This window comes from Microtus pennsylvanicus, chromosome 9 (assembly GCF_037038515.1).
Source record: "Microtus pennsylvanicus isolate mMicPen1 chromosome 9, mMicPen1.hap1, whole genome shotgun sequence".
Taxonomy (NCBI): domain Eukaryota; kingdom Metazoa; phylum Chordata; class Mammalia; order Rodentia; family Cricetidae; genus Microtus; species Microtus pennsylvanicus.
In genome coordinates this window covers 63,034,719-63,055,788 of record NC_134587.1, presented here as the reverse complement: position 1 = coordinate 63,055,788, position 21,070 = coordinate 63,034,719, and the positions used below count along the sequence as shown (strand labels likewise).

At 43.2% G+C, this 21,070-nt stretch overlaps 1 protein-coding gene across 2 annotated transcripts in view; it reads left to right on the top strand.

The window, feature by feature from the left end:
• Csmd1 (CUB and Sushi multiple domains 1) overlaps positions 1-21,070 on the top strand; it is a 1,402,422-nt gene that overhangs the window by 1,187,510 nt on the left and 193,842 nt on the right. For both annotated transcript variants that reach the window (XM_075986282.1, XM_075986281.1), the window contains exons 24-26: positions 9,754-9,945; positions 10,568-10,694; positions 15,927-16,129. In XM_075986282.1, the coding sequence (XP_075842397.1) occupies positions 9,754-9,945; positions 10,568-10,694; positions 15,927-16,129 (522 nt within the window). The remainder of the gene's footprint in view (positions 1-9,753; positions 9,946-10,567; positions 10,695-15,926; positions 16,130-21,070) is intronic.

Genomic DNA, 21,070 nt, shown 5'->3' with positions numbered 1-21,070 from the left:
GTTCAGGACCACATAAGATTGTGTGGCCGGTAACTGCCTTCCTTCTCACATGGCACTGAGTGTGTATACCAACAGGAAAGTCCTTGTCAACTGAGAGCCACATGCAGGATCATGTTTCTAAATAAGCTGCCAGGGTCAGGTCCTGCCAACCCTCAGGCTCCCAAGGCAAAAGTGAGTGAAAAGAACATATTGATCAGAGCTTACAGAAAGTATTGTGAGAGGCACCAATTTGGATATCATTATGAAAATCAAATAAGTAGGAATGTATGTATTAGGTTTTAGACCATGGAAATTGAAATTGAATACTGAGAAACTATGCTTCTAAGAGTGTGTGTGTGTGTGTGTGTGTGTGTGTGTATCATTGAATATTTCCCTAATTGTCCTGCCAACATTTGCATTTAAAGGATTTCATGTTGAGGCTAGTCTTATCTTTAAAAATAATTATGCAATTTCTCAGAAACGCTGAAGATTCTTAGAAATATTGTTGCAAGTTTATGTTGGGAATTTAAAATCTTGAAGTCCCATCATAATTTCTCTGTTCTTCTCAGCATTCGGGTTGTGTTGGCAGGGTCTCTTTGGTTGCGGTTCTCTTCTGCATCCTGTCTTCATTTGGGCTGACATTTCCAGGTTTTAAACTCCATTCAATCTAGTTTTAATCTCATCTTACTTTGTAAGATGAATATTTATTAGAGAATTATATACAACTGTTTTCACATTATACATTTTTACTCATATTTGCCCACGAGGAATGTGCTGTTACACAGCTTCCCATGCCAGCCAACCAGATGCTTGGAATAATCTAGGTATTTTTAGAAACTTGTGGAATTTCAGAGCATAAAACAAAAATATTACTTTAAGTTATGTATTCCTTAGACATAATATTCCTAGGCAAAACAAACAAAACACAATTTGAACAAAAGAGAAACAGGTCCTGGATGAGAGGTGTTACATTGTGAATTTTTAGCTGTGTGTGAACCACTGGTTTGTTCTGTGCTATCTTCCAGAGATTAGGATTCTGTGCTATGAGATATGAAATGCTGTTAGCTGAGCTCGTGGCTATACTACTCCTGGGTTTTCCTATGTATAAATGTTTGCACGAACCTTTGTTTGTGTGCGCACTTGTGGGACGAAAGGAAGAGCCACCCTCGGGCTCACCTGTGTGGCTTCTCATCAGCAGCTTGTCCCTGGGGTGGCACAGGTGGCTCATTTAGAAGCAGCCATACACTCCGAGAGTGGCTGCCTATACATGGGCTATCTTGTGCTCCTCTCCTGTTGGCACCGACCCTCAAGGAAGGAGTCAAGCAGCTCGGCATGTGAGGTCCTTTGCTGTTGGCCACTGACACACGGATGCCCTCTGTCTTCCTCAGGCAGTCATCCCCTGATGGCTCTGTGACACCTCTCCTTAGCCTGAGCCCTGGACGTTGTGACTAAGGCTCGGCATAGAAATGTGGTATGGTATCCAATAAAGATACTGTATGTCCAGTGTGAGTTGAACAAATGGTGTCCTGCTAACATGCAACATATTAACTATTACTTGTTGGTTTTCAGCTAGTGTGGACCCCAAGTTCCTAATGAACAACGTTTTTTGTTTTGTTTTGTCTCTTCAGCATCTAATGTTCTCCTTCAGCATAAATGTCAGGAATAGAGAATGTGCTTTCTATATGTCTAAATCTACATGGTCCAAACCAAAGAATACACCAAAGATAATGTACTTTAGGCATGTGTCCTCAGCTAGATAACTAGAGGAATCGCGTCTGTGCTTCCTGTCTCGTCTCTTTAGTTTTATCATCCATTAATGCATTCTATCCAGAAACTATTATATTTAAAAAAAAACTGTGTTGTCTTGGGGAGATAATTGCTTACTGGGTAAGTGTGAAGACCTGAGTTCTGTCCCCACAACCGACATTAAAAGCATGCCCTTGGCCATGTGCTCCTGGAAAGTGCTGAGGAGGCAAAGACAGGTGGATTCCTGGGCTCATGTGGGAAGACAGTGAGGCCACAGTGGTAGGCTGTAGGATAAGTTTTCCAGAACCTGTCCCCTCCGAAAATAAGGTGAAGAGTGATTGAAAAAGCACCTAACATCTATCTCTGGCTTCTACATGCACATGAGTTTAGACACACATGAACATGTGTACACAGAAACACACAAGAGGAGTGATTATACTCACAAGCATATTTCATCAGTAAAAATGAATTGTGAGCAAGCACACTAAGTTCCTACATGTGATCAGTGTCAAGAGTTTTATCAACTGTCAGATATCTTATGTAAATATAATATTTTGAAGAATAATATTGATATTTCAATTTTATATGAGTATCAGTTTTTGTTTCAGCATTCTAGATTAAAATTAAAGTGTGTAAAAAGAAACTATAGCATATGAAAACATCGAGAAGAAATGTTAGAAAACCATTAATACCACATAGCATTAAGTTGCTTCCTTGCGGTGATGGTTAAACTTGCAAGGACTCTGGGGGATGCCAACATAGAATGTAAAAGTGATCCATGTCTCCTCTTGCCACATGTGTCCCTCCCTTTAGTTTACAAAGTTGGAAATGAAAAGCGTGCACACATAATTGGGAAGGACCAGCAGCAATAACACAGAACAAAGTTCTACATGCAACTGGGCATGTGAGGGCCTTTGCTGGTGGCCACCGACACACGGATGCCCTCTGTCTTCCTCAAGCATTCTTTCCCTGATGGCTCTGAGACACCTCTCTTTAGGCTGAGCCCTGGGAGTTGTGACTGAGGCTTTGCATGGAAATATGGTGTGAAGGCCAGACAGTGGTGGCAGACACTTTTAACCCCAGCACTTAGGAGGCAGAGGCAGGTGGATCTCTGTGAGTTCGAGGCCAGCCTGGTTTACAAAGTGAGTTCTAGGACAGCCAGAACTATCTCACAGAGAAACTCTGCCTCAAAAAAGCAAAGCAACAACAACAAAAAAAAAAAAACCCAAGCAAACAAAAAGAAATAAAGTGTGGTATCCAGTGAAGATATTGTGTATTTAATATGTGTTGGGTGAGTAAATGGTATTCTTGCTAACGTACAGCATGTTACCTGTGACAGGTTGATTTTCATCCAGTACAGAGCACAAACTCTTAATGAACAGGATTTTTACTCTCTTCAGCGTGTAATATTCTTCAACATACATGTCAGGAATAAACAATGTGCTTTATATATGTCTAAAGCTGCATGTGAGCACCATTGAACACAAAGTACCCTGGCCTGGATGGTATATCCATGCAGGAATATGTATTAGTGTGTTCTGGACAGTTGTCACAATTTACCCTCAGTCATAAGTGTTATTTTCCCACTGGAATCCAAGAGGACCACAAGTACCTTGTTCTCTGTGTGAGTAAACTCTGAAACATGTTTACTATCTCGTTGTCATTACCAATGAGAGGTTCTTTGCTTCCCTGGACTCCTATGGGGAGCCTTGGAAAAAGTTGTTTATCTTCTAGTCAGTGGTGGGCTGAGTTTCCACCTAACACAGGTGTCTGTCCCTTGCATGTCCTCACTGCAGACCCCTGTGCATTAGCTAGCATGTGCTCACACCAACCACTGCCCCTTAAACCCTGGTTTTGCTAGCTTTGCAGTTACTGTGTGTGTGTGTGTGTGTGTGTGTGTGTGTGTGTGTGTCATTCCCAGCAATCCTATGGAGATCTCATGTGTGTGTGCACTTGTGTGTGTATGTGTGTGTGTGTGCGCAAGCAACTCCCAACATCTCCATGACAGCCTGAACAGGTTTCATGATATATTAGAGTGAGGTCAATGTATTTTTTATTCCCAAACCTCTCTCCTCCTCAGTCCAACCCCTCAGAACCCCACATCTTTGACAAACAGCTTCAGAAACTCCAGAGATCTTGGCTGGGCTGCCTATCATTTGTTCTTCTCTGGGTACCATGTTCTTTTTCTGCCATGCCTCCATGCCTGAGGAGAGAACTGTTGATCCAGTATGTTTTCACTCTGGTTTGAGAACTTGGCAAGGTCCCTGTGCTTCCTTCTAGAACTGTCCAAATGACTTTCTTCTTCATAGTGTGACCTATTCCTGCCAGTGCCCACACACCTCTCTGTACCTCCACACGCCCTCTGCTCCAGCATTTAGCAAAACACTTTTAGCAGTATTTATCTTCTTGGCTACTGACTAGAAAGTGGGTCCTCTTTCTTCTGTTCTCTGAGCCCAACAGTGTTCATTGCCCAACAGTAAGTCAGGGTCATTGGCTGAGGTTCCAGGCTTAGTGTGTAAATGGAGAGGATGACCAGAGGTGCGTCTTCATGTCATGCTGCTGCTCCCCAGATGTATCCCTGCTCCTTCTTGCCTCACCCTAAAGCACAGAAAGTAGAATGCATAATAAGAAACCAGAGGTTGAAGGTTTTGAATTCCTCTACAGAGATACCTCAGAGTGGATGTTGTCCCAGGTCTTGGCTCCTCTCACCAGGGCAGAGCCAGCCAGAATGAATATTGTCTTGGTTTTAGAAAGCAGATTCAGAATGGTGTAATATTTCAGGATTAACCTGAAAGGCCTTTGTATGTCCTGCCCCTGCTTCATCAACTCAAATAAAAAGTGCATTAATGTATTTTTATTGTACAGTCATGAGTTATATGATAATATTCACTGGTTGGTTTTAGGGATATCAGGAGGCATTTTCATTATTTTGTTTCTAGCCTAGACTTTTTGGCTTTCCTGTCTCTCCCTGGAGCTCAGAAACTCACATTCTTTTTGAGCATCATCAACATCATGTTCTCTGTTGTTATTTTACTGAAAATTTATAATATCTTGACACAAGGCCTCTCATATCACAGAATAATAAGAGTAATGTTAAAAGTTAATGTGTGGGAAAAACAATATATGGGGAAAATGAAAATAATCAGTGAAAAAATACCTCACTTAATAAATCAATGGACACCAGTAGTAGCCATAACCGAGAAATGACACCGGTTTATAACTCAGTATTTTCAAACTAAATGCAAATACTGCACTCGGAGAGTTGTATTATTGAGTATGAGTTGTGTGCTAAACCACAGGTCAATTAACCACTTCAAGAAGTTCAGTATTAATTAACTCCCCTTCTAAAGTAAGTCACAAAATTTAGTATAAGCAAGTGAACCCACATGGGCCTCTCCTTTATTTCATACAACTGCAAGTAGAAATAACAAAAAGGATATTTAGACTTTTGCCAGTATACGTCTCCTTTCTAAATCAGATGTGTGGAATCCTTGTCTGTGTTTTAAAAATAAGAAGCTTTCATAGATTACTAAGAAAATGATTAGTTTGCCAACGCGAGAATATTGTCCATGTTGAAATGCCTCATGCAAAGCTGGATGGTGGGGGCCTGCCACAAGTGTCTGATGGTTTCATTTGCTCACAGGAGAAGAGACTATGGATCTGCCAGTTATAGGTGTCTCCTCTAACCTGCTTGTGTAGCTCACTGAGCAGAAAACCACCTTCTCCAGGGCACTTAGCCAGAGCTAACGACACCCAACTCCTAGTCCTTACTGAACAGAGAAATACATGCAGAGTGGAGCTTTACTTAGAATATTATGGGATTAAAATACAGTCTATTCCAATAGTAAGTCCTCATTAGACATGGAGAGGTAGGAGAAAAGACATGTCTTAGAAAAAAGATGGTGGAAAGACTATCAAAATGGGTAATTATTGTAAGAGATACTGGGAGTAATTTTATTCTACTTAATGTTTGGATCTTGTTTTGACTAGAACATCTTGTTCCCAGCATCCTTGCTGTGCTGATGACTTATGAAGAAATCTCTAGGAGACAGATAGAAGCAAAATGACTAAATATTCAGGCTTAGACCATAGTTCCTCATAATGTTTTGACACAAATAACTTGATTTATTTTTCAAAGTCTCTGTGATACAAAGAAAACACGCAGGCAGTATTCACACTGATTTCTGGCAGCCTTGTGGCTTCACCATAGGAGAGATTACTTGCCTGCACTCTTTAGCTATGACTTTGCTTAGTGGACTTCAGATAAACCATTGAGAAATCTTTTTAAGTTCACATTCTATTGGAGATGTCTCTTCAACGAAATATTTTTATAGACTCAAATAGAATGTCTTCTAATAACTTAGAGTTAGAAAAAATAACCTGTAGTAAATATTCCCCGAAAACAATGAAGACTTACTATAGAAAGACGTAGCATCATTTCAGACCTCTGCAGTTTCAGATGAACTCATATCAATACTGAAAGTAGTGTTGGATTATTATAGCTGTAGTTGGTGAGGACTGATCTACTGCGCCACTGTAGACCTGCCTTTCTGGAGACCAAGAGAGTCACACTCAGGGCTCTTGCTGTCTTCAGGGGCAGCTGGAACATTGGTGGTTCCAAGGCTGGAGACCCAGGCAGGCTCTGGTCTAATCCCAAGGACCCATACAGGCAGTGCATTGTTTCATGGCTTGCGACTAAGCTCCTTTGTTGTACAAACGACATTTGCAGCCTTTGCTCTGGGAGGCTAAATGCCTTCCTCCCATCCCACTAAACTATCTACCAAAGCCATATTACCTGCACCCCCAGGTGTAAATGTCTCTGCTTTCCACTTAACTGTGTAAATTAGCAAGCCATTAGAAGTTTAGCCGGACAAAGCTCTCTTTAGTGGATTGACAGTTGGTTAAATGTGCTCGGAAATGGTCAAGTCCTCCCTCACCTTCCAAGAAGGAAGGGTATATTTCACAGAAGACACTGGGCAAGCCTACAAGGGTGCAGAATTGAGTGCAGGACTTTTACAAGGCAGCAGATTTCATGTGACCTTTGTAGAAGTAATAAAAGTACAGGAAGAAATATTACACAGCCTAGGAAGACTGACTGTCCCTTCCCCATCAATAACCAGCGTCCCTGCTTGCCCTGACATGTGTTACAAACAAATTCCTAGACTAAGTGATAGAAAGGGCAATAAACACAACTCTCTAAAACCTTCCTTTACATCAAATTCAGTCAACATTATTACTAATATGTGTTATTAGCTCTGCTGCTTGCTTTGTTTTTTTAATGTTTCTTTTTTATTTGGTTCAAATAAAGACTTCAAGCCATTAAGAGAGAATATTTGTAGACCTAGGAGATTTGGTCTAACAAAGAACACACTGGCTCAACATATGGGACATGTATTGTGATTATTATCTTAAGTACTCACATCGGTGGACCATCTGGGCAGTGGTGGCTATGCTCTACCAAAACCATTCGCTGGGCTCCCAAGAGCATGGCTGCCCTTCCTCCATAAATACAAGCACACATCCACACTAAAGAAAGTTTCCAGGGAGGTGTTCTCTCTATATAGAAGACATGATTGATTGTGAAGCTGAATGGCCCCTGGGACTGTTTGTAGATGTATGTTCTCATCTTCCCACAAAGTTGGGATGTGTGTGTTTGCTGACCTCTCTGTGTGTGAATGTATGTGACAGTGTGTGTATGCATTTGTGACTGCACAATTAATTGACATGCATTAGTGGAATAGGAAAATTTACCCTACTTCAACTGTGGCTGACACCCTAATACCAAATAGGCATTTTGTAGAGATGCCAAGCAGATATATGATTTTAAAACCTGATTAAGCTCAGGTCCCTCAATATTGTCAACAGTCTGCTGTAGCAATCCCACAGAGGGCTTCTGACCTCTGCATATCCCGAACATGGATCCACCTGTGACCTTACAGCATCGAAATTCCAACAACAGCGGCAGATGGACTTTTGGATGATAGTGGAGTGAACTTCAGAGACTCTTTAGGGCCTGGCTGCCTCAGGAATGCAGTGTGGACAGAGTCTCTGAGTGGGCTCCAGTTGGGTCCCTCAGTGGCAGGACTTGAGTGGCCTATTGTGTGTGAAGTATCACATTATCTGGATACTTTAGCTGATTTGGGGTCTTGATACAATAGTACTGACAATAAGACTCAACCTTGTCTTCGTGGTGTTGATTGTCTGCCTAGACCTTGTCTGTTTAACCAGTTCCCAAGTGAGTGCTCCCCTGGGCTGCTGCTCACCATACCCAGTTTAAGACATTTGGGCACAACCTTCACTCTCATCCATAGAACCTTCCTCTAGGTGTGAGGTTACTGAACCCTAGCTGGTCATTCTGCACCCTGTTGTCCCCAGGCCTGAGCAGAATTGCATACTGAAGCCCATAGTTCAGATGACATCCCTTCCAAACCCCAAAGCCAGCAGAGACAGCATCAGAACAGTGCAGGCTTAGATCATCGCTCAGGCCCTGTGCGGCCCCGGGGCCCTGGAGGACTTGCTCACACGCTGCACAAGTCTCAGGATTCTGTTGAGATGGTGTAGTTGCACATCTTCAAAACTGCATCAGTGGAGGTTCTCTCCTCGTTCCTACCCTGAGCTGTGGCTATTCAAGCTGTCCCTGTTTCCACCAACATGCCAGGCGCTTCTGCTCTGGCAGCCATTACATTTTTACTGGTTAGCACTTGAAAATAGAGCAGAGTTACTGGAAAGGTAATGATTTCATGGCCACTGAAGTCTCTGATACTGCAGATCAGGAAACTTTGCGAAAGGAAGCTGGGGTGCAGCCTAGGAAAAGACAGGCAGGCTGTTCTCTCTTCTCTCCATCTCCAGGGCAGCAAGCTTTGGTCTTGCTTATTTAAAGCTCGCTGGAGTAAAGCCAGACCGTAAATGCAAAGAGCAATTCCCCTCAGAGGTGCGCGAGCTCGACAGGCAAACACTGTGGAAAGTCACACATCCATTTTTGAATTTCATCTAATTTGGGAGAGAAGCGTTGGGTAGGAATGGAAGCAAACAAGCCACATGGCCCACCACATTTTAGCTCTGCTTTTTATAAGCACTGAAATTTGCATCATGGTCTGCAGAGAAATATGTTTGGGTTAGGCTGCCTCTCATGAGAACAATATACAGCCCTCAGAACCCAACAGCTAAGTCTTCATTTCTGTCACCTACTCATTTAAAGGCTCATGGTGAGATATCTCTGCGATTTGTTCTGGAGTCTAAGGAGCTGCGGAGGTCCTCTGGAGACTAGGCAGCAGGATCTCCTGCGAACCAGTGTGGGTGGGCAGGGATGACTGTGGTTATGCAGCCATCCTGGGTGTGTATGAAGATGGGTGGTTGAGGAGGGTGTCTTCCTCAATTGTTCCCCATCTTATTTTCTGAGACAAGGTCTATCGCTGAACCTGGAGCTCCGTGATTGGCTATCAAGCTCAAGGGATGCTCCTGTTTCTACCTTCTGCCCCGACAGCCTTTTTATGTAGCTACTAAGGATCCAGACTGGTCTTGCGCTTCCCTGGCAGGCGCTTAACCAACGGATTTTTTCCCAAGCTATTTGCCAACAGCAGCTTTGTAAACTCCCATGATGCCTGATATCTTGGCGGTGGGGAAGCTGTCAGGAGGTGGGTGTTGTGATTCAGACTGCTGTGAGCTCTTGCTGTGAGCGTCCTCCATGACAGCATGTCATACCTCTCTCCTGGAGGTCTGAGCTGAACAGGAACTAGATGCAAAGGCTATGAGTGTAGGAAATTTTGAGCTAGAGAAAGCAACTTTCTAACCAGAGGTATGGACAGGACAGCAAAAACACAGAGCCCTGTGAGGCAGAGAATAGATAGAGAGAGGAGTGACTTATTCTCTTAATAACACAAGCCATTTGCAGATAGACCTTAAAGACCCACAATTCCTTTCTCCTTTGAAAGTACACCATGTCTTTTCCTTCCAGCACTTCAAAGCATCCAGTTTAAAGGCTGATGTGTTCTCTCTTGAGCTGATTCACCTGTCCCTTTCTTGCTCTAGGCTTTGACCTGGTGAAATGTGAGGACCCGGGCATTCCAAACTATGGGTACAGAATCCGAGACGACGGCCACTTCACAGACACTGTGGTTCTCTACAGCTGCAACCCAGGCTATGCAATGCATGGCAGCAATACTCTGACCTGCCTGAGTGGGGACCGGAGGGTGTGGGACAAGCCTATGCCTTCCTGTGTGGGTGAGTTGGGAAAGCTGGATCAGACTCCTGTCACGAGCCAGGCCAAAGAGCGCATGCTCCGTCTGGCTTGGGACTTGTTCTTGGGAAAGGGCAAGGATGTCACAGATCAATCATTGTGTTTATATATAGGCAGGCTGCATCCCCAAGGGAGACATAGCAGCATCTACCCCTCCTAAGATCCCAAGAAGGTCAATTCTACCACAGTTAACGCTTACAAGCCAATGAGTCTATTAGACTTACTTCTGGGCAGTAGCGTGGGTGCAGCATTGTGGCCTGGAGGATAGTCTTCTATAGCCATTCCCAAGATGTGTGTATACACATGCTAGAAATGAAGAACAGACAGCCAGTACTGGGGAGTGTTGACTGCAGGGTTATCACTAGAAGTCGGGCCCAAGAGTGCCAATGTTTGCATTCTCACCTGTCATGGCCCTAGAGATACTGGTTACAGGTGGAGGTTTAGCTTGGAAAGTAATAAAAGATGGACAGGTGACTGATTCCTCTTATATGAATTAATACAGGCATGCTAGGGTTTGTTTGCAAAACTAAAAAGAAGCCCAGACAAAACTAGCTAAGTAGAAGCTCAGACACGCCAGTAAGCCTCCCCTCTGTGTGTCTTTTGCAGCGGAATGTGGAGGTTTGATCCATGCAGCCACATCAGGGCGCATACTGTCTCCTGGCTACCCCGCCCCCTATGACAACAACCTGCACTGCACTTGGACCATAGAGGCTGATCCTGGAAAGACCATCAGGTATTTGCTGTGTGCTATCAGTCATGGAACAGTGGGAGGTCTGGCCAGTGTTTTTGCAAGAGCAGCAATAGGGCACGGACTGTCTGATTAAAGTCTGGGAGCTCAACAAGAAAGCGTTCATCTGTGGCTAAACTGTTCCTGGTGCGCTTTTCTAGGCTTTTGTAGTTGCGTGTCCAGGGGTCTATAATAATGAAAAGGGGCTGCATGTGTCAGCGAGCTCTGCTGTGAACACGGTACCCTCGGCACTGAGTGCCAATTCTGTGGGCTGTCTGCGTGTGTCTAATGTACACCTGAACTTTGATGGACCTTGATGGCTTTGCATGGAAGCTCACTTCCATGGCCATCTTCAGATGTTCATCATCAGAGGGCTGGTCTAAGAAGGCCAGAGACCCTCCTTGGGTTTTGTTCCTGTAGAATGAATCATGATGGAGGAGTCTTGGCAGCAAGAAAGAAAAAATTGTATTTTCTGCTCGCCTTAGCCAGTAAGCCACGTGCCAGAGCAGGCCTGTGAGACCAGCCAGGGTTCCAGTGTGAAGAGATCAACCCAATCTCTTGCCTTGTCAGTGAACGAGAACAAAGGATACAAACAGACAGACAGGAACTGACCTGCAGTCCTAGGAGAAGGTAGAAAAGAGGATGCCAACCTGAAGTTAGACTGAAGAAATAAAATCATGAAAAGCAGAAGAAAACAGGGAGGCATTTAAACCAAAGCTTTATGTTGTAATCGAGAGTTGGTGGTGAGTTTCTTAAGCTCACACAGAACAGTATTTTTAAAGTTCTGATGGGTTGTCTGCCCAAGATATTCACATAGCACAGAAGGGAATTAATTGTGATGTAAGTTCTTCTTGACTATAGCTCCATGTGACTAACCTCACACTAGATCTTCATTGTGTAAGAGAGGAAAGAAAGAGAACTTAAAACTGATAGGGAAGGAAAGGAAGGAGAAAAGGGGAGAGAGAGAGAGAGAGAGAGAGAGAGAGAGAGAGAGAGAGAGAGAGAGAGAGAGAGAGAGAGAGAGAGAGAGAGAATAGTGTAGAAGAGAGACTCCTAGGCAATAGGAAGGGAAATGCTGAATGGGAGGAAGGACGCATTTAGGGGACAGGGAGTGAATGTCATGAAGATACCTTCTATACATGTAGGAAAACGCTACCATGAAACCCATTATTCTGCCCACTAACAAAAGCATACAGAATGCCAAGAGACTACCTTAGAGTTCACTTAAATTTTAATGCATCCTTTAGTTGAGATAATGATTGGTGTAACAGGAGACCACCAAGGTGAATTTGAGCAGCAAAGTCAATAAAGTCACTTGTCCACTGTATGACATAAATGTAAATATTAATTCCACAAGTGGTGATTGCCTGGCTGGAGTGAGACAGAGATCATTCCACTAACTCGAAGGAGTAGAAAACATCCACCATTGCAAATGACTCCAAGTAAACAGAATTCTGTCTCTTTGAAGGACTTCAAAGTGTACTTTTCTCAGAATTCCCTGGGTGGTTTGTTATCCTAATGAAAAGGGGCAATGTCTCCCCATGAATGAGAGCAGGTGTTGTGTCAAGCTTGCAGGTGACTCTCAGCCTCCATTAAATATTAATAAGAGAAGAGAGATGGAATCAACAAGGATGTTATGTAATATTAACAAATATATAAATTTTATTATATTTTTATTTGTGTGTGTATATATGTGTGTGTGTGTTTGTGGTGGCAAGGGAACTGGCATGTGCAAAGGCCAGGCATTAACTTTAGTGTTGTTCCCAGGAGCCTTTCACTCCCTTTTTTTGCTTTGTTTTGTTTTGGGTTTTGTGAATCAGTGTCTCTCACTGGCCAGCACTCAACCATTGGGATAGACTGGCAGGCTAGAGTTCCCCCAGGAAACTGCTTCTCTGCCTCCCTAGTGCTTAGATAGTAAATGTGCACCATCATCCCCAGCCTTTTTTGGTGTGTCTGAGAATCAAGCCCAGGTCATGTTCGCATGTCAGCATGTCACTGACCGTCTCCCCAGCCCACAAATGTACAGCTTCTCTATCATAATCTAACTTTGACACGTAGTAGGTATCTGTCTAGAGGCAATCATGTATACCTCTGTACCATTCTAGAAAACTCTTAATCTGCATCTACCCTGACAGTAAGCATTACCAATTTTATCAACACATCTTTTTAATGCAAAGAAATTAAATAATAAAGATGCTAAGAGAGAGGTGTATTTGTGAATAATTTACTCAGTTGACATTCAACTCACCTCCCTGTAACTCTGATGAAGTAACCCATTTCAGAACATAGGCCTGACTTTTGAAAATGGTTGCTTGAAAAATAACTAAAAGTAGACATTGTAGTGTTTTTATTTTAATTTTACCATACTTACAAAAAGAAAATAACCTGATCTTGGTTTTCACATTTGCAGGGAGTTTAATAAGCCTTAATGATTTCACTGGGGACACCGTCCAAATAGCCTACATTTTCTACCTGGAAATTACCAGTGAGCACATGTGTACAGCTTGTCCTACTGCAGATGGAAACATCACCATGCATTCATGCTCTGACTTTTAAGCAGGGATAGTTTCCACACTGCAAATATTCGTGAGCAGCTGCATATGGAAGCGAGAAAAGGATGGTTGCATTCTCTGAGATAGTTGTAGCTGGGCCTCGTTTGAAATTCAGACTATTCTTGGGTGGTGTTTTGTCAAGAACAGTGAGAGAATGCGTTAGGATGTCTATCGGGGGATATTTGTTCTGGAAGAGATTGTAACTTTCATATTCCATGGTGCATATCCACTGTACATGGTACTGTGTTATACTGCTATAGTAAAGTACAGAGCCCCTCCCTCCATACTTCCCTATCTCCAGTTATTCTTCTAAATTCCCTGGAGGGTTTTGCAGCAGCTTCTGTTTACAGTTTTAGCATTATGTTGTGCCTACCTGGTCTGAATTTCATTAAAGGTCTAAAACCAAGGCACTGGAGTGACCTTGGTCCTATTTGAGTCACGGGCTAATATTTCTCTGAGTTACTGAATATATTCCAGTGCTAAGCATGGCAGGGATGTATACAATAAAGGTGACAAGGTGTGAATACCAGTAAAGGACACCAAGGACTTCACTCTGGATCACAACATGGGGACACTGTGCCTTAGCCTTGACTGCCCTTCTGCCGCCATTCAGAAAGTTCTCTTGGTTTTTCTGTTCCTGATTGTCCATGGGAGATTGTCCTGGGTGGTATGGTTGAAGGAGTTGCTTAGCAAGCTTACACAGTATGAACATTACAGACAGAACATTATCAATGTTGTCAATATTATGCCTCATGTAGACTTTTAAGAGAATAATGGTTGTATTAATGACTTTGGTCTCTCTTGTCCTGTCTGGGTTGGAGTGTCTTTCTGTCAGGCAGCAAGTAAGCCCAGAACATTTCAATCTGCTTTTTATGACGGGGCTCTTGAGTGAGGGCCATTTGTCTAGGGAAACACCAAGTTCATTCCTTGGGACAGATAAAAAATCTGGGAAATATCCTGGAAAAATGACCCAGGAAGAGGATAAGAGCATAAAAGGAAGATGCAATGACAGTTGAAGAGAAAAGGGTCACTGAGGGAGGGAGGGAGGGAGGGAGGGAGGGAGAGAGAGAGAGAGAGAGAGAGAGAGAGAGAGAGCGAGTGCTGGAGATCATGGAAATATACACACATATACATGCATGTTCACATAAATGAAAAATAAAATAAAATAAATCTTGAAATAAATTAACAGACTCTACTTTTCACCTTGGAGACTCATGATCCCAAGTGTAAAATTAAACTGGGAATACCACAGGTACATACAGTCTACATGGTTCCATCTTCAAGCACATAGAGGGGATCCAGGTACTCAGGGATCTCACACGCTAGCACATATGGAGATGCTGAAAGTCTAAATGAGAATATCACAACACACAGTGGGGATATTAGGACAAGCAGGTGATTGGCTTGTAGTGTGCAGGGGATATATGAATGGACCCATAAAATTTTATTTTTAAGAAGAGTTGAAACAAGTGGGATAAATTATTGAGAAAATGCAGAGCTGTGAATTCTTCTACATGCTGTCCTTTACATGCACTATTCTGAATGTCTAAATGTACACTCCACATTTTATGCTCTACCCAGGTGAGATGTGCCAATCCTTTCTATATGTAATGTGTGGGAAATGATGTGGCTGAGATTCACGTAGGTCAGGTGCAGTCATTGTATCTGTGGCAAATTCCATGAGCAATAAGCAGTAAATGAAAACGTATAAAGAACTTCGAGGAAAATGGCTTTTACTGGCCTTTTAGTTAAATTCTTCTATCTGCCTGTCATCCTTGTGAGCCTCCTCGGGTGTAGAGATGGTTCTGGGAAACACCTATAAGTCTAATAGGAGTGGATAAAATGCTATAAAGAAGAGAATTCATATTGGACATTTCTGTCGTGGTGGTGTTTTCTCAAACAATGTGCTGACTCTGAAGATAAAATTTGCAGAACGACTTGAGAACAGACCAAGCTAATGGGCTGTATTCCAAGTCTTTCTCCTGGGGTGTGTGCTGCCACCAAGTGGCATATTAAGAATAGCATTGTTAAGAAGAAGCCGGTGAACCAAACTTGTTAGGGGTGTGGTTGCTCTGGCTAAAATTATAAAAAAATCCAAACAGAATAGAATCCTAAAAAGCCAGTAGATGCAGTAGAAACAAATCCTAGTGCCATTATCAATGGCTTCTCAGTCAGCCCCCATTGTCAGCCACATTCAGAGTGTCCAGTTTGATCACATGCTCCTTCAGTCCCAGTCCAGCTAGGCCTGGATGGAGGGGGCGAGGGCCTTGGACTTCCCACAGGGCAGGGCACCCTGCCCTCTCTTAAGACTGGAGGGGGAGGGAGGAGGATGGGTTGAGGAGCGAGAGGGGGAATGGAAGGAGGAGAGGAAGCAGAAATTTTTGAATGGAAAAATAAAAAAAAGAAAGAAAGAAAAAGCCATCCAGCAGTCTTGGACTGGGATGTTCAGTCTCTAGATGTCAGTTTAGCCTATACCACAGCTCTGCACACCAGGACTGATGCCTTTGGACTGTGCTATGTTCTGAGATGCCCGGACCCCCATTCTTCTTTGTCAGATGTGTTAGAACACGTTTGATGGGAGTGTGAAATGGCTGGTGGTCCGTACACGCTTGTGTCTAGGGTGAAGCCCTCCGTGGAGGGCAAGTGGGATGCTCCCTGAACACAGAAGCTCTGCTCTCTCTTGCAGTCTCCACTTCATCGTGTTTGACACCGAGACTGCTCACGACATCCTCAAGGTCTGGGACGGCCCCGTGGACAGCAACATCTTGCTGAAGGAGTGGAGCGGCTCGGCCCTGCCTGAGGATATCCACAGCACCTTCAACTCCCTCACCCTGCAATTTGACAGTGACTTTTTCATCAGCAAGTCTGGCTTCTCCATCCAGTTTTCCAGTAGGTGCAAATACGGGCATCTTCCTTCAACGCCAGGGCTTGCCAGGGCGCGGGACTCTGTTCCTATGCGATTGAGCAATGTTTGCTTAGCTTAAATTGAGACTTGGAAAGGGGAAGAGATTTCTTTCCTTGCTTTTTCATGGAGGGGAGAGATTTCTAGTCTCATCTGTAGCTGGGTTCAACACCAAGGTCTCCCTATGACAAAGGACAAATGCACACAAGAAAAGCATTGCTAACTTAGTATGGGTTTTGTGTGAACTTAGAGTCTCTGTACATGAAGACCCAAGGAGAGAAAGAAAAACTCAGATGAGAGCAAAGGGTGTGACCGGATGGCAGTCAGTAGTGAGCCCTGTCAGCCCTGCTGGGTGAGAATCCTCTCCACTTCACTGTGTGTGTGTGTGTGTGTGTGTGTGTGTGTGTGTGTGTGTGTGTGTGTGTGTCTCCTTCTGCTCCTAGGGAAGAATGGTTATGGCAGGCAGTCATGTGACTTACCTTGCAGAGGATTCCTAGGTGCCTCCGCAGGGGATGCAGTGGCAGGAGGTCACAGAGCTGCTTTTCTCAAACGTCAGTGGCTGTATTTTATGGTGGTATGTCCTCGATCCATCATTGTCAGGAGTACGGTTGGCTAGGGAACTGTGTATATTACCAAGGAGGGATGCTGGAGGGGGAAGAATGGCTTCAAAGCTTTCACCTGGACCGCAACTCTCTAGGCAGTAGTAGAAGGCAGATGTCAGTGACATCAATATGGGAAAGCGGGGCTTGTGTCTGGGGTTCTCCTGAACCTGGCATTATCTCTGGGTTCCCTGTTTGATTTTGAGTCTGGATGGGGCCCCAGGCACTTGCTGACAAGGCTTATTTATACTGTGTTTCTACCTCTACTTTCCAAGTGTCTGCATCCTTCCTCGGGCTAAGGCTTGAAGTCACTAATACATTAGCTCCTACTGAATTACAGCTGAAAGGACGCCTAACGATGTGACTGAGGACTGTGTTCTTTATCCAACTGCACCGAAAATGTAATGTCGGTGCAACACCTCCACATGGAAGTTTCCAGCAGCTGCATTCATAGTTGCCCAAATTTGGATGCTGCTAAGACATCCTTTAGCAGCATTCCTGGTCTCTCCAGTGTAGGACAGCCATGTTGGACTATCCAGGCCATATTGGGATATTGTGGAAGTTGCTCTAATCCAATCCCCCTTGAATGTGTAATCCACTCTATCAGTTATGTTCCTGGAGAGGATCCTGCTAACACAGTCAGACCGATACCTCTGCTCTACCCCTTCTTGCGCCACCCCCAATCCCTGAACATCCCTGACCATCTTCCCATTGTAAATTTGCCCAGTGTGGCACAGCTGCAGCTGCACATCACACAGCCCGCTCTCACAGGGCATCTTCCTCATTGCACCCCACAGTTAAGCTTCCTACACATCTCTTCAAGGCTGGGTGTCACACTTCTTGGAAGAGGTAGGAGGAGTCCACTGTGGAAGGAACTTTGAGTTCACTTATCCATCACTCCCTGGCTAAACGATGGAGTTCTATCTAGCCTAGAATAAGTCATCTCCCCGTTTCTGCCTCCCAGTGTTGGGGTTGCTGCTGCTTCCACACCCAGCATCAGACTTTCTCTTGCTGAGTTTCTGATCATCTTGAAGTTCACAGGAAGGAAAAATTAGGATATAAAAACATGGAATATCTGTGACGTGAGAAATTTGGTCTTCTTTCTTGGCCTGCAGTAAGAGGAGTAGGACCCTCTGTCTCTATGGCTTGTGGCTTTGTTGGTTTAGAATGGCAAAGAATGTTGCCAAGTTCAAGGCTGCTTTAGTCCCTAATGACCTGAAGAGAACACTGTGACTGCCAGGACTAGATGTATCACAGCAGGGTCGGGATAATACTGAAAGGCAGGAATCGCATGGGATCACGTGGCGTACAGAAGTAGTGTCCACAAGGAGAGCGGAGGTAGCCAAAGAGGGCAGGGCATAGAGAGGAGAGCTCAGACACACAAGAAAATAAAAATTAACCAACCAGGAGCTCAAACAGGCATGGGAGACACAAGACACAGGCAAGACATACAGAGAGACAGAACTCAGTGTCAAGCAGCAGTATATACCTATGAGCCAGACATGGAATGAGATAGATGCTTTTACTGCAGTCTTAGAAAGTGATGTGGGACCTGTGGATAATATGGCAGGCTGGAAGCTGCCTCTTTGTGAGACTACGAAAAAGACGGTCAAAAAGAAAACAGAAAGCAAGATCTCAATTCCAAAGAGAGACAAAGGGGAACATCAGAAATCTACAGCAGTTGTAGAAACACACCTGAACTCTGCAATGCATAGGAAGAGGTAGGACATAGACACAGATTCAGCCATGTTTCTGGCAGGGGATGGGGGGAAAAATTACTTCCAAAATCAGTTAGATTCTCCTTGTTTTGTGTCCCCGGTTGTAATCTTCAAATAAAACAGAGGAGCTATCCAGACTAACAGACACACAAGTCACAACACAGAAACACACAACGTAAGTGTCATGACACAATGACTCTTTTAAGAAACCTGAACTCGTCTGTTACTGCCATCAAGGATCTCAGCACAGGGAAATGATCAGGTGCAAGTCTCCAAAAGCTTTCTGGAGAGAAGATCGATTGAATCCAGGGCCTAGAGAGGAAGGTCAGTAACAAAGGAAGAAGTCAGCAAAATGCCCAAGAATCTCAGAATGATAGATGGAGAAGTCAGAAACCTGAAAGGAAATTCAACAACAACAAAAATTGGTACTTTAAAAAAAAAAGCAAATAGAACCTTGGAAACAAAAGTCTCTTTGACTCAAGCAATAAACATTATGCAAAGCATCAAGAAGAAACAATACCAGGATTTGACTACACTTAGCACTCATAAGCATCAAGTGTGTAGGGCAGATGGTGGTGGCACATACCTTTAATCCCAGCACTTGGGAGGCAGAGGCAGGTGGATCTCTGTGAGTTCAAGGCCAGTGTGGTCTACAGAGTGAGTTCCAGGACAGGTTCCAAAGCTACACAGAGAAACCCTGTCTCAAAAAAAACAAACAAAAAATAAAGCAAAACAAAAACAAGAATCAAATAAATGAATGTGTTCCCAGTGTTTAACAACTCTGAGATATGATCAAGGCACCAAACTTGAGAATGCATGGTCAAGAAGGAACTGAGACAAATATTAAAGGCACAAAGAGTCTACTCAATGAAATTCCCCAAATCTGGAGAAAGAATTGTCTATCCAAACACCCCAAATAAGTATGACAAGAGAAGAACCTCTCCCCAAAAATTGTAGTCAAGATATAAAAAATACAAAGCAAAGAAACAGCACTAAAAGCCATAAAATAAAAAACTACTACCTCACATATAAAGATGGAAACATCAGAATAACTCCCAATTAAAAGCATCAGCTACCTTCCAAGCCAAGAAAGCATGGGATGATGTAATTCAAATCCTGAAAGCAAATAGTTACCAACCAAGATTGCAGGACCTATCAAAGAGCTTTTTAATTTGATGGAGAAATAAGAGCATTTAAAAACTAGCATAAACTCCAGTAATTCATGACCATTAAATCTGCACTGTGGAAGATATGTCAGGAACATTATTCAAAGAGGAAGGAGACAGTCTCTCTCAATGGCATGATCATAAGAAAGAGAAAATTCTATGAGTAAAATGTCTGAGCAACTGAGAGCTAGGGCAGAATTATCATGTCCAACCCAGTAATCCAGCAGAGACAGTAGAAGCTAAAAGGAAAAACAGGGATTTGACTGTGTTCATTGGGTCCTTCAAAGGAACAGAATAGATAGAATGAATCATAAATTCACAGGAGATTGAATTGGAGTAGCTTCCACAATGTCACAATTTGACCCAGATAGTCCAACAATGGTTGTCTTAACACTGGAGAGACCAGGAATGTAGTAGTTGCTCTGTGTGCGAAGCAGCAGTTCCAGATTGCTGGGAGATTCCTGGAGGGCTTCTAGTCTTTGGTACCTTGGCCGCCCTATAAGCTGTTTTCTAGTATCAGTCAAGGAATAAAGCTGCAATGGGTTAAGGGATGTTGCTAGAAAGAGCAAAGGCTATGGTTTCTGTCCAGTTTCTCTTATCTGGGCTGCTATCCACATTTAGTGTGGGTCTTTCCTCTTCATATAATCTAGTAAAAAAATCACTCCTAGGAGCCCTGATGCTTTTACAAATGCTGTATCTTCTTAAGTAATTGCTTCTTTGTCCCTTTTGAGAGATTTGGTTTGAAGTTGAGTTTATCATATGTTAGAAATTGCTGCAATGGCTTATTGTTGGTTTCTGTGTACTTGAGAGTCTTCTATCCTTTGACTCCGAGCCTGTGAATGTCTTTAGCAGTGGAATATGTTTCTTGGAAACAGTAAATGTTAGATCTTGCTATTGAAATGAAGTCTCCATCTCATTATTGAGTTGAAGACTAAACAACAATATATAGAGTCAATCAAGCAATGAGATGGTTCTTTGAGAAAAAAAAGACTTAAACTTTAATAAAAATAATGAGAACAAACAAAGACAGAAAATATCAAAGACAATTCATAATGATAATAACAACAACAACAATAATAATAAAAGCAGAGTTGAAAACAGGAATCTTACTGTAGATTCCAATGAAATTGAGAGGATCTCAGTGGCACAATTTCAAAACTTCTGTTCAAACTCTGGACAATCTAGCCTAAGTGAATAGATATCAAGACACATGGGACTTACCTAAATTAAACCCAGATGTTATAAATAACTGAAGCAGGTTAATAAAATCAGTGAGATTGAAGCAGAAATAGAAAATCTTTTCACAAAGAAAAGCCCAAGAGCAGTTGGATTACCTAGTGACCTTAAAGAAGATCTAACATCAGTGCTCCTCAGACTGTTCCACAGAATAGAAAAAGAAAGGACAACCCTGACCTCTGTCATTATACTCCCAATAGCCACAACTG